Below are 12711 nucleotides of genomic sequence, written 5' to 3'. Positions count from 1 at the left end.
TATTATTGTGCAATGTCAAAATCATAAAATTTGATTTTAACCGTTAGTATTGTCGATTTTCGGTGAGTTGAATAATTTAGTGAAAATCACCCAATTATTATAATGATCTATTATTTTCAAAGAGTAAATATAATTTTCACAAAAATGAGAATTTAGAAATTTTGAATAAAAACCATTGGACGAAAAGTGAGAACAACCTTAATTGAATCAATTTTTTTTAAAATATTGATGGATTAGATTTAAAGTGAAAAAATTGTTGAGAAATAAGCAAACTGTACTGAAAATATAATTTAAACTAAAAATTTTAAAATAATTATTTATTGGCAATAAAATTTCGTTGTTCAAAGTTGCAATACAAGGTAAAGTTAACAAAAACTTGAAATCTTGTGCCTTTTATTTGTTTCCAATTCCTCTGAAGTCTGAATGCCAAAATGGCAACTCTTACATTAATACATTCCAAAATAGCGTATTTCCTTTGCAGCTTCACCACCACTCTCTAGTTCCAAAGCTTGAACAGTCAAATCCTCGCACAACATAAAACATGTTTCATTGGTAAAATTTCTCTCCTTAGATTTATATTCAGATTCTTACAAATTGTGGGTCTCTCTATGTTTTCTCCACAAAGTTTCCTTTTTGATCTATTTTTCGTTCTGGGTCTTTTATGCTAACCATTTTCCTGAACAAAGACTCTTCAACTTCAGGGTTTCATTACCCTTCTGCACAGACTTTTCTTGTTGGCGAATAGTTTGATTAGTAAAGGCAGAGTGAAGGTTAAAAAAGAAAAAAAAAGGTGAGAAATTTTCAGCTTGTTAAGCTTGATTTTGTGTTCTTTGTGTAAAAAGGTTGTGTAATGGAAGAAGGGTCATGTCAAAACTCAGTTCCTGGTTCAGGTTTTGTTGATAAAACTAGGATTGTAGAGGCTAAACCCCTTCGTAGTTTGGCACCTGTGTTGCCAAAATCTCTTCAATCTTCTCTCTCTGGCCGGTATCCATCTGTGTTTCCTCCATTTGTTTTGTTTGAGGAGCCTCAGGAGTCTCAGCCGTCACCTGCTCCCATGCCGGCTCCAATAAGGTCCTATAGGGACCCACTAGATGAAGAAGAAGCCCCTCATGGAGCCAATGGAGAGACTTCTTCACCTATGGAGGGTCTCAACGGTTGTAATGTTGATGATGGCCAAAAGCGTGTTGTGTTGCCTATGAACAGCTGCAAATCTTCCCAAAAGAGGAGTAAGAAAACTAAGGAGTCACCATTTGATTTGAGTTCTTCGGTTGGTGGTATCAGCATGGCCAAAAGGGAAGATGGCGATCGTGAAGTGGTTAATCTTGTGCTCATGACTTATGATTCTCTTCGTAGAAGGCTTTGCCAAATTGAAGATGCCAAGGAGTTGAACACAACAATGTTAATCAAGCGTGCGGATTTAAGAGCAAGCAATGCGATGACGGGCAAAGCTTTTCGAACAAACATGAGGAGGAGAGTAGGAGCAGTGCCTGGGGTTGAGATTGGGGACATTTTCTTTTTGCGGATGGAAATGTGTCTTGTGGGTTTACATGGTCAGTCAATGAGCGGAATTGACTACATGACTATCAAGGATGAGCTTCAAGAGGAAACGGTGGCTTTAAGCATTGTTTCTTCAGGAGTATATGATAATGATGCAGAGGATAATGATGTTTTAATTTATAGTGGTCAGGGTGAGAACTTCAACAAGAAAGATAAGCACGTGATTGATCAGAAGCTTCAAAGGGGTAATCTTGCTTTAGATAGAAGTTCACGACGCCACAATGAAGTAAGAGTCATCCGGGGCTTGAGAGATGCTGCAAACAGAAATGCAAAAATCTATGTCTATGATGGTCTGTATAAAATCCAAGATTCTTGGATAGAAAGAGGGAAGTCTGGTGGCGGTGTATTTAAGTATAAGTTTGTTAGATTGTCCGGACAACCCAGTGCTTTTGCTGTTTGGAAATCAGTTCAGAAGTGGAAAATGGGCTCAAGCACATCTTCAAGGACTGGTCTTATTCTTGCAGACCTCTCTACCGGAGTTGAGAGTATTCCTGTATCACTTGTCAATGAAGTTGATAATGAGAAGGGCCCTTCTTTTTTCACTTATTTTCATTCTCTCAAAGATCCCAAGCCATTCAGTTTACTGCAATCTTCACATGGATGCAACTGTAACAAAACATGTGTCCCTGGAGATTTGAGCTGCTCTTGCATTCAAAGAAATGAAGGTGACTTTCCATATACTGCAAATGGTGTTCTAGTGAGTCGGAAACCATTGGTTCATGAGTGTGGCCCATTGTGCAAGTGTTCTCCTAACTGCAAGAATCGAGTATCCCAGACTGGTTTGAAGCACCAAATGGAAGTGTTCAAAACAAAAGATAGAGGGTGGGGACTTAGATCACTGGATCCTATACGTGCTGGTACTTTTATTTGTGAGTATGCAGGAGAAGTTATTGACGTTGCCAAGGTAAATAAGAATAGGGGATATGATGATGAGTATGTTTTTGATACAAGCCGTATTTATGATCCATTCAAATGGAATTATGAACCTAGCTTATTGGAAGAAATAAGCTCAAATGTCTCTTGTGAGGATTATGATATACCGTCTCCTCTAATTATCAGTTCTAAGAAATTTGGAAATGTGGCTAGATACATGAATCATAGTTGCTCCCCAAATGTTTTCTGGCAGCCAGTCTTGTATGCTGAAAATAATCAATCCTTTCTTCACATTGCATTTTTTGCCCTCCGACACATTCCTCCAATGACAGAGTTAACATATGATTATGGATGTTCCAGTCACATTCCTCCAATGACAGAGTTAACATATGATTATGGATGTTCCAGTCATGCTGATCATAGCAGTGCACCCAAAGGGAGAAAGAAATGCTTGTGTGGATCATCAAAATGTCGTGGTTCTTTTGGTTGATGTTTTGTTGCAGTTGCTCATGGACAGACATGGTGCTGGCAAATGTATTCAGGGCTAGAAGAGGTTCGTGGGTCTATTGCATGTTTCCAAAATACTTGCTTATTTATATCTATGCTTTGTAACAAACACATTTTAATTTGTTTAGTAATGATCTCCATCTTTTAAGTTGCTTTATATATATTATGTTTTATCAAATTTTGTAATAAATAAGACAGTTTAATTCATATATACTGTCAGTAAAATAGTTTTACGAAGACAGCCAATAAGAATTTGTCTTATTGCTACATCATATTAATGAATAGGATGACATTATAAAGTGGTAGAATTGTATTGGATGAGAAGTAAAAAAAAGTTCAGCAACCCATCTGAATACATGAGAGGTAAAAAAACGTTTAATTTAATCAAGACTCTAAAGACTAGGCAACTTTACAGTTTCATTCAACCGGGCGTATAAATTTATAATGCCTTGAATTTGCTATAGAGACCGTTTGAGTTCATGACTATGTTATATGTCATGTACTAAACATCCTAAAAGTTTAAGTTGTTTGGTGAAGACTCATAAATGTACAAACCCACATTCTTTGTGCTGAACTTTAACTTTGTTATAATTATGTGTATCTTTTGATAGATTTTCTGTTTTTAGCTTCCTTAGTCTCCTGCTTAGCTTGTGGTAGAAGACAGCAGTATGGCTTGTCTTGTCAAGCTGTCTCTATCCCTTTTTGATGTATATATATATGTATTATTTGAATGTAATAAAGTAAGCAAGTGAGTGAACAGTCTTCTTCCTCACATATTCAAAGTTTCAAGTTGGCATGAGAGCTGGTTCTCTGACCACTATCGTCGCCGTCCGCCGTCAGCCGCCGTCCGTCGCTGCCACCGCCGTCAAATTCGCCGGCGAGTTCAGGGTTTTGTGTGCCTCGAGGAGCGCGACACAACCCCGCAAACCGCTCTACAACAGTGCCTCTTCCCGGCGCGTGAAGCCCACGCGCCGACCTCCGGCCACCGGAATCGCGCTGGACTTGTCTCAAACGGAGCGCCGTCTTCCCCTGTCTTCGTTCCAGCCTCGGGTGCAGTGTTTACGTGTCATTTTGTGCTTCCTCCTCTCTACTCCGTTAGGTTTTTTGTTTTTTCCTTGACAAAAATGGCTTCTTCCGGTCCTGTTTTTTCATTCTCTGGAACTCCCACCATTACTACTGCCAAACTCAACTGGAAAAACTATATGTCTTGGTCTGCTTCCGTGGAGTTATGGTTTCTCGGCCAAAGATATCCTGATCACTTGGAAAAGGGAGTTGATGCTGTTCCGAATGACAGGAGAGCTGAATGGAAAAAGCTGGATTTTCAGTTGTGTGCAGTGCTATGGCAATCTGTTGAATCGGATGTTTTGGAGATCCTTAGATCATTCAAAACATGTTGCTCTTTTTGGAAGAAAGCACAAGAGATATTTGCCAACGACATTCAAAGTTTGTTTGATGCAACCTAGAAAGTTGTTGCTCTCAAACAAACCAGCCATGATATGAATGCGCATGTAGGTAAAGCTAGAGCAGCAGTGGAAGAACTGAAGAGATTTCTTGCAGCAAAATCGTTGGAGGAAGTGAATAGGAAGCTGGACAAGTTCTACATGGTCCTTATCTTGAGAAGTCTACATTTAGATTTTGATAATGTGCGTGATCAAATTCTTGCAGGTGACCAAGTCCCGTCAATGGACTCCCTCATTACTAGACTTCTTCGCGTGCCTCAAGCCTTGAAAGAAGAAAATTTAGCTGAAAGTGTGGAAACATCAGCTATGGTTGCATCTCGTGGAAGAGAAGGAGGTCGCAACAATAGAGGAGACTGTGGTGGAAGGAGTGGACGTCCTCAATGCACATATTACAAGAGGATGGGCCACACTCAAGAGAATTGTTATTCCCTGCATGTCTTCCTTGACAAAGTAGCTCAGGTAGCTCAGACCGAAAAATCAGAGCCTAAGTTCTCTGATACAGAGTATCAGGAGTATCTAAAGCTGAAATCCGAGAAATCCAGCAGTCAGGCTTCATCTTCCTCTGTACCATGTTATTCAACAACATGTATTTTTCAATCTATTGACGGTCTCAGTCCTTGGATACTTGATTCAGGTGTCTCTGATCATATTTCTGATAATAAGTTCTCTTTTACATCCATTTCTTTTCCAAAAATTCTTCATCTTATCACTGTAGCTAATGGTTCCAAAGTTGTAGCTCAAGGAAGTGGTTAAGTATCTTTATCTTCCTCATTGAAGTTGGACTCTGTTTTGTTTATTCCACAATGTCCCTATAATTTAATTTCATTGAGTCAGTTAACTCGTTCATTAAATTGCTCAGTAACCTTTACCGCTAATTCTTTTGTTATCCAAGAACATGGCACGGGTCGACTGATTGGAGAAGGACATGAATCACAAGGACTTTACTACTTGAAGTCCAACTTGTCTGTCTCCTGTTCAGCAACTTCAAATCCCAAACTTTTGCATGATCGTCTAGGTCACCCAAGTCTACCAAAATTAAAATTGATGATCCCTAGTCTGAAGAATCTTCGAGTCTTAGAATGTGAATCTTGTCAACTAGGAAAACATGTTAGGTCATTCTTTCCACAAACTGTTCAAAGATGTAATTCAGCTTTCTCTACCATTCATTCTGATATTTGGGGACCAAGTCGTGTTACATCTTTTGATTTTCGATATTTTGTAACTTTTATTGATGAATTCTCTAGATGTACTTGGGTCTATTTAATGAAAGACAGATCTGAACTTTTGTCTATCTTCATGTCCTTTCTCAATGAAATTGAAAATCAATTTGGAAAAACAATTAAGATTTTCAGAAGTGATAATGCCAAAGAGTATTTCTCTCATGATTTCTCTTCTTTATTATTTTCAAAAGGCATTCTACATCAATCTACATGTCCCCATACACCACAGCAAAATGGTATAGCAGAAAGGAAAAATTGTCATCTCCTTGACACCGCACGATCACTAATGTTAGTCTCTCATGTTCCTTCACACCATTGGGGGGATGCGGTGCTCACTGCTTGTTTCTTAATTAACAAAATGCCTTCCTCTTCCCTTGATAATCAAATTCCTCACTCAATCATTTTTCCTCATGACCACTTATTCCATGTTCCACCCAAAGTGTTTGGCTGTACTTGTTTTGTCCATGATCTCTCCCCTAATTTAGATAAACTTTCTGCCCGAGCAATCAAGTGTGTTTTTTTAGGTTATTCTCGTTTTCAAAAGGGTTACAAATGCTACTCTCCATCTACCAGGTGATACTATATGTCTGCAGATGTAACCTTCTTTGAAGACACACCTTTCTTTTCATCATCTATGGACCATTCTTCTTCCATCCAAAATGTTCTTCCGATTCCCTCTCCATGTCCTCTAGGTACCTTAAACCAAGATGTCAGTGAAGTTCCATCTTCTCCACCACATCCACCTGAAGTTGCTCCTCCACCTCTTCTTACATATCAACGCAGGACACAGCCAGTTGGTTCTACAGTATCTGAAGCTTCTCCTCCTGATTCTCATCCTTCTTCAATCAATCCTCAAGCCATGGATCCTGCTACTTCTCATCCCTCTGATTCAGACTGGCCCATTGCCATCCGCAAAGGTACTAGATCCTCTTGTAATCCTCACCCTATCTATAACTTTCTAAGCTATCATCGTTTGTCTCCTTCATATTCTTCCTTTGTTTTCTCTCTATCTTCGCATTTTGTCCCTTCTAATATTCATGAGGCACTGAGTCATCCTGGATGGCGACAGGCTATGATTGATGAAATGCTCTTGAACATAGTGGTACTTGGGAACTTGTTCCCCTTCCTCCTGGCAAGAAGGTTGTGGGTTGCAGATGGGTTTATACAGTTAAAGTTGGGCCTAATGGTGAGATTGATGGACTTAAGGCTCGCTTAGTGGCTAAAGGTTATACTCAGGTATATGGCCTTGATTATTGTGATACTTTCTCTCCAGTCGCTAAGATCACTACTGTCCGTCTGTTCCTTGCTATGGCTACCATGCGTTATTGGCCTCTCCATTAGCTTGATATTAAAAATGCATTTCTTCATGGTGACCTTGAGGAAGAGATCTACATGGAGCAACCTCCTGGGTTTGTTGCTCAGGGGGAGTATGGTCTTGTGTGTAAGCTGCGTCGATCCCTCTATGGGTTGAAGCAATCCCCTTGGGCTTTGTTTGGTAAATTCAGTCATATTGTTCAACTCTTTGGGTTGAAACGAAGTGAAGCCAATCATTCTGTTTTTTATTGTCATTCATCCCCTAGGAAATGTGTTTATTTGATAGTATATGTTGATGATATAGTGATTACAGGGAATGATGCTACTAAGATTGTCCAGCTAAAGGAGCACTTATTCAGTCATTTCCAGACCAAAGACCTAGGGTATTTGAAGTACTTCTTTGGTATTGAGGTGGCTCAATCAGGAGATGGTGTTGTGATCTCACAGAGAAAGTATGCTCTTGACATTTTGGAGGAGACAAGCATGCAGAATTGTAGACCTGTTGATAGCCCTATGGATCCGAATCTGAAGCTCATGGCAGATCAAGGTGAAATCTATCATGACCCCGAAAGATATAGGAGACTTGTGGGAAAACTAATTTATCTCACCATTACAAGACCTGATATTTCCTTTGCTGTTGGAGTAGTGAGCCAATTTATGCAATATCCCCGTGCTGATCATTGGAATGCTGTTACATGTATTCTTAGATATATAAAGAGAGCTCCGGGACAAGGACTGCTTTATGAAGACAAAGGTAACACACAAATATCTGGGTATTGTGATGCAGATTGGGCTGGCTGTCCCATGGATAGGAGATCCACATCAGGATACTGCGTCTCTATTGGCGGAAATGTTATCTCTTGGAAAAGTAAGAAGCAAGCTGTTGTTGCTCGATCTAGTGCGGAGGCTGAATACAGATCTATGGCTATGGTCACATGTGAACTTATGTGGATTAAACAAATTCTTGAAGAGTTGAAATTCTGCAAAGTGGTACAAATGAAGTTATATTGTGATAATCAGGCTGCTCTTCACATTGCTTCAAACCCAGTCTTCCATGAGAGGACCAAGCACATAGAGATTGACTGTCACTTTATTCGAGAGAAGCTACTGTCCAAAGAGATTGTCACTGAGTTCATTAATTCTAATGATCAGCCAGCTGATATTTTGACTAAGTCTTTAAGGGGGCCTAAGATTCAGTTTATATGTTCCAAGCTTGGTGCATATGATTTATATGCTCCAACTTGAGGGGGAGTGTTATAATTATGTGTATCTTTTGATAGATTTTCTGTTTTTAGCTTCCTTAGTCTCCTGCTTAGCTTGTGGTAGAAGACAGCAGTATGACTTGTCTTGTCAAGCTGTCTCTATCCCTTTTTGATGTATATATATATGTATTATTTGAATGTAATAAAGTAAGCAAGTGAGTGAACAGTCTTCTTCCTCACATATTCAAAGCTTCAAGTAACTTTTAATTTTCATTAGAAGAATGGAAGTGACAAGGATCAAACTTTAGACCATTTGGTCATAGAGGCATTGCTATATCATGTCATGAACCAACTATGCCAATAGCTTAAATTGTCATATGAAGACACATGATTGGTTTTATATTATACATAATTTTTTGTCTACAAGCTTTTGAATTTAAGGTTGTAACATGTTAAAATAGAAATGTCTTGCCCTTGGTGTGCCTTGTTGCCAATCATTACGAAGTTGGTCCCATGCTTGGTTGAAAAAGGAGGGTTGTGTTAGGTAGTTGATAACCAGTGTAAAACTTTGTTGAATGTTTACGACATGGATTGAAATTATATTGTGTAAATAATAGATTATTACTAACAAATAACACGTTTGTATGTCTATAGTACAGTGAGAAAGCAAGCTTTACTGCTTTAGTGTTGAATGCAGTGAAAATAACCAAGGGTTCCAACGCTTCCTGAACATGTGTGGGTAAAGAAGCTTGGGGAGAGAGAGCCTATCCAACTTAGGGTTTGGGTTCTTGATGTAGTTGTTAATATGAGGGTAATGAGAAATTCCCGTGACAGAATCCCATGGTGCCAAATAAACAGATTGAAAGTAAATGACCTCTTTAGATGAATATTTTTATAAGAGATTTGATATGCACAAGGGAGGGCTAACCGTTTGTGGAACTAGAAAGAAATCATTGGATGGATTCAGAAGGTAGCCAGACGACACACTCAGTGAATCAAAAGGCTTTTGCCTTGGACCTAAGGAGAAAAGTCTTGATGATGGGATGCTAGAGTTGAAGAGAAGGTTAGCGTTATTGCAAGGAATTTATGTAAAGATGGTTTTATTTTTTTTATGCAAAAATGATGAGAGCAAAGAAAACATTAATGTAGCTACAAAGGATACTAAGGTGGTTAGGTAAGCGAAACTTAAAGCTTATGAATGGTTATACTAATCTTTAAGCACCACACATGGGGTAAAGAATTAAGCTTACATTAGGGCAGAAAAAGAAAAACAAGAGACTTAAATCAAGTGAAATGCATTTGGAACAGAGAAGGTAAAGGCTTAGATTCTAAATGAGATATCCACATAAGATGGAGGAGTTATTTTCTGAAGTTATTTTATTAAGGACAAACAACATTAAGGTACTCAGAATATTTTATACAATACAGTGGAGTCGATGACAAGTATTATACTTGTTGTAAAATTTACAAGTGGAGGCAAAATAAGCGTCAAAGAGGATGGACAATGGTAGAGCAGTTGGACCAAATTAAAACATCTATTGAAATTTGGAAATGTCTAGGTAAGAATGAACATTGAAAAGTTTTATAAATATCAGAATATTGTGGTGAATGACGGGAAATACAAAGAAAAATAAAAAGCTTTGGAATGAATGTGTTAGATAAAAAGGCAGTAGCATTTATTGATGTAAGATGATAGGATTTTTCTTTTGATGGTTTGGCCATTTGAGAATAAAGACCAATAAAAGTTCCACTATGAAGAGGATCAAAGATGATCTGATACTAATAATATGGATACCCACTAAAAAATGTAAGAATCTGTAACATCCAAATTCCCCTTGATACATAGTTGATTCAATGTTAGAAATTTTCAGTTTTCTGATATGTAAATTTTCCAGTTTCTGAAATCCATTACATCCCATACCAATCCACTTCTCCTCTTTACTTATTTCACTAAATACCGAATGTCTGAAAACAGAGCACTAGCTACACCAACTGCCAACACATGCTTACACACAACTACTGTCTTACCTCTTTTGGTCTGCCTTCTATATGCATGAGATGTCAACCACCACGGTTTCAATTTTTTCCTTTGTACAGTTTGATGCTTTACAATACATTATAGCTACTGAGTCACCAACTGCCTCATTTGATGAATTTTTGTTCCATAATAGATTATATATGGTATAAACTTATATGTTCTTAGAATTTAAGTTCAAGAGCTAACTTAACTCCACAAAACCGGCTTGAAAAGTGAGGGCTACCCAAGCCTTATAAAGACTACATTGGTCCTATCTTTAATCAATGTGAGATCTCAACACTTATTTCACGCCCAAGACTTGAGTGTGGACAAATGCAAGGTGGACCAATAACAATACCTTCACTCTTGAGAATAAACATCCATAGCATAGAGCATAGACAAATACAAGTAGCCCAATAACGAATCTAGGATAAGTTTTGATACTATCTTAGAATTTGGACTTATGGTCAAACTCAATTCCATAAAATCGACTTTTAAGGTGATGATTGTCATAACCTTTATAAGGATTGGACCTCTGGAACGTGGACAAGTAGCCCAATAGCAACACCCCCACATGCCTAGAAATAAACATCTAGAGTGGAGACAAATATGGGTGATCCAATAACACCTTTCTATGTCTAGGAAAATACATCTAGAGGGTAGACAAATATGGTTGGCCTAGGAGTGGATCTAGGATAGATTTTAATACTATATTAGAATTTGAGTTTAGGTCTAACACAACCTCAAAACCAACTTGTAAAGTGAAGATTGTCCTAGTTTTTATAAAGACTACATTGGCTCTATATCTCTAATTGAAAATGGATTTCAACATATACTATATTAAACTAAATTAAATTCAACATATGTACATTTATGCATATGCGTAAATTAAATTCAACATATAACAAATATGTTTTTGGTTTTGTTTTTTGGACTTGTAATTATATGTTTATTATGTTTTACAATTTTTAATGCATATTTATGTACATACTCTACACTGACCGCGTCCTATATTTTTTTGGGAACAATCATATCTGTGCCATATCAGATAAGTTTCATATTCAATCGTCATATTGTGTTTGTGCATCACAGGTGATAGTCTACTGAATAGAGTACTAGAGAAAGGCCAAGAAAAACTTAGAGAAACATTTGAAATAGACTTATATTTTTATGGGTATGTGAAGACTGAGCACAATGGCTTTTTTTATTTCATGTCGCTGATTCCACCTAATCAAGAAATGCTATTGTTAGTTTTTTTTTTTTTTTTTTGTCATTGTGCATATGCTGATGTGCATTTGTGTCAGACTAGTGCAGCCTCCCTTGTTATTTAAGTTTCCTCATTTGTCTTCGTGCAAGATTTTCATTTTTTATTTATGGAGCATATCCAAAATTTTGGAAATGTGCTATGTAGTGTGCTTCTCACATGTTTGTTCTTATCTAACAAATGATAATGCTTTTATTTTCTACCCCATTGAGGCTTTCTATCTTTCTGTCTTATGCTTAATCTTATCTTTTTTATTTGATAAACAGATGAGGACATTGAATGTGAAGACCGGATACAGCTTGGAAGTTCCAACGTCGTGGATGCTTGCTTCAAAATATAATTGGTAGATGTACTTGGTAAAAATTAACCATGTTAGTCTTTAGGCATGGCTCTTTTTCGGCTTTAACTTATAGTTAGTGACTTTGGATCATCTTACCCCATTCCTGGTTTTGAGGGGAAAAGGTTTTAGTGAGCAACTTGTGTAAAATTAGTGTTGTAGGGAATGGCCAGCACTTGATATCACTAACATGCATATCTTTGTCCCCTTTTGGCTTTTGTAATTGTAATACAGTTAGTGTTGGCGTTGATTAGAAGGCTAGAACTATATATCCTATTTTGGATTCTAGAAACTATTTTGTTAAACCTTGCTGTGTATCTTTTCTATGCAAATTGAATTGATCTGAACACTCTTGGGTCCTTTCACTGCAATTTACACTTTTATTGTTTATTAGGGAGGCCTTTTACTAGTTGTATATGGAATCGCCATCAAGGAAAGTTGGCACTATCAAACTCTACCAACTCGATCAAACGTTACCATTTATTGGTGATGGAACATGTTCTTTTCTGCTACATAAATAGTTTAGATACTTCATTTAATTTTTTCCCCATTATTTAACAGGTACCTGATACCCTTTTTCTTGGCCTAGTAGAAAGGTCCAAAGGAACTTTCTTGACCCATTTCATTTCACCCCCTTGTCTATGCACACCAGACCCCTCGTTTTTCTGTGTAATTTTATTCCAACAGTGTTTTTGTACGCGTAGTCAGTTCAATAGGTTTGAATTAAATTTTAAAAGTATGAAAACTTTGCGAGTTTCTAAAATTTAATTCCTGAACTTTTTTTTACATAGTTCTGATATTTAAAACCCAAAATTATTTTGAGTAAATTAGACTGAAGTTTTGTGATTTCAAAACCTTTTTTTAACCTAAAGTTTACAACAGCCTCCTTTATAGGATACACAATGCAATGGTTTTTCAAGCAATAAGCAAACCATTAGGCCAGACTGTAGACAGACCAGG

At 37.5% G+C, this 12711-nt stretch overlaps 2 protein-coding genes across 7 annotated transcripts; both read left to right on the top strand.

Moving 5' to 3' along the window:
* Positions 1-390: 390 nt before the first annotated feature.
* On the top strand, positions 391-12116 carry LOC114387982 (histone-lysine N-methyltransferase, H3 lysine-9 specific SUVH1-like). 6 transcript variants are annotated; one of them, XM_028348298.1, is made up of 4 exons: positions 392-552; positions 702-790; positions 891-2983; positions 11681-12116. In XM_028348298.1, exon 3 carries the CDS (start codon positions 1055-1057, stop codon positions 2918-2920), a length of 1866 nt encoding a protein of 621 aa, XP_028204099.1. In that variant the 5' UTR covers positions 392-552; positions 702-790; positions 891-1054; the 3' UTR covers positions 2921-2983; positions 11681-12116. The 6 variants fall into 6 exon arrangements, with proteins under 6 accessions (XP_028204096.1, XP_028204099.1, XP_028204098.1 ...); XM_028348297.1 differs by having other exon boundaries at positions 687-790; XM_028348295.1 differs by adding an exon at positions 11243-11324 and having other exon boundaries at positions 391-2983.
* Positions 6986-8545, top strand: LOC114387983 (uncharacterized mitochondrial protein AtMg00810-like). The gene has a single exon (XM_028348299.1). The coding sequence runs from the start codon at positions 7010-7012 to the stop codon at positions 8174-8176; it is 1167 nt and encodes a 388-aa protein (XP_028204100.1). The 5' UTR covers positions 6986-7009; the 3' UTR covers positions 8177-8545.
* Positions 12117-12711: the final 595 nt, after the last annotated feature.

Source organism: Glycine soja, chromosome 15 (genome assembly GCF_004193775.1).
Source record: "Glycine soja cultivar W05 chromosome 15, ASM419377v2, whole genome shotgun sequence".
Lineage (NCBI taxonomy): Eukaryota > Viridiplantae > Streptophyta > Magnoliopsida > Fabales > Fabaceae > Glycine > Glycine soja.
Note: the sequence above shows the minus strand (reverse complement) of the source record. Positions and strands in the feature narration are given on the sequence as shown.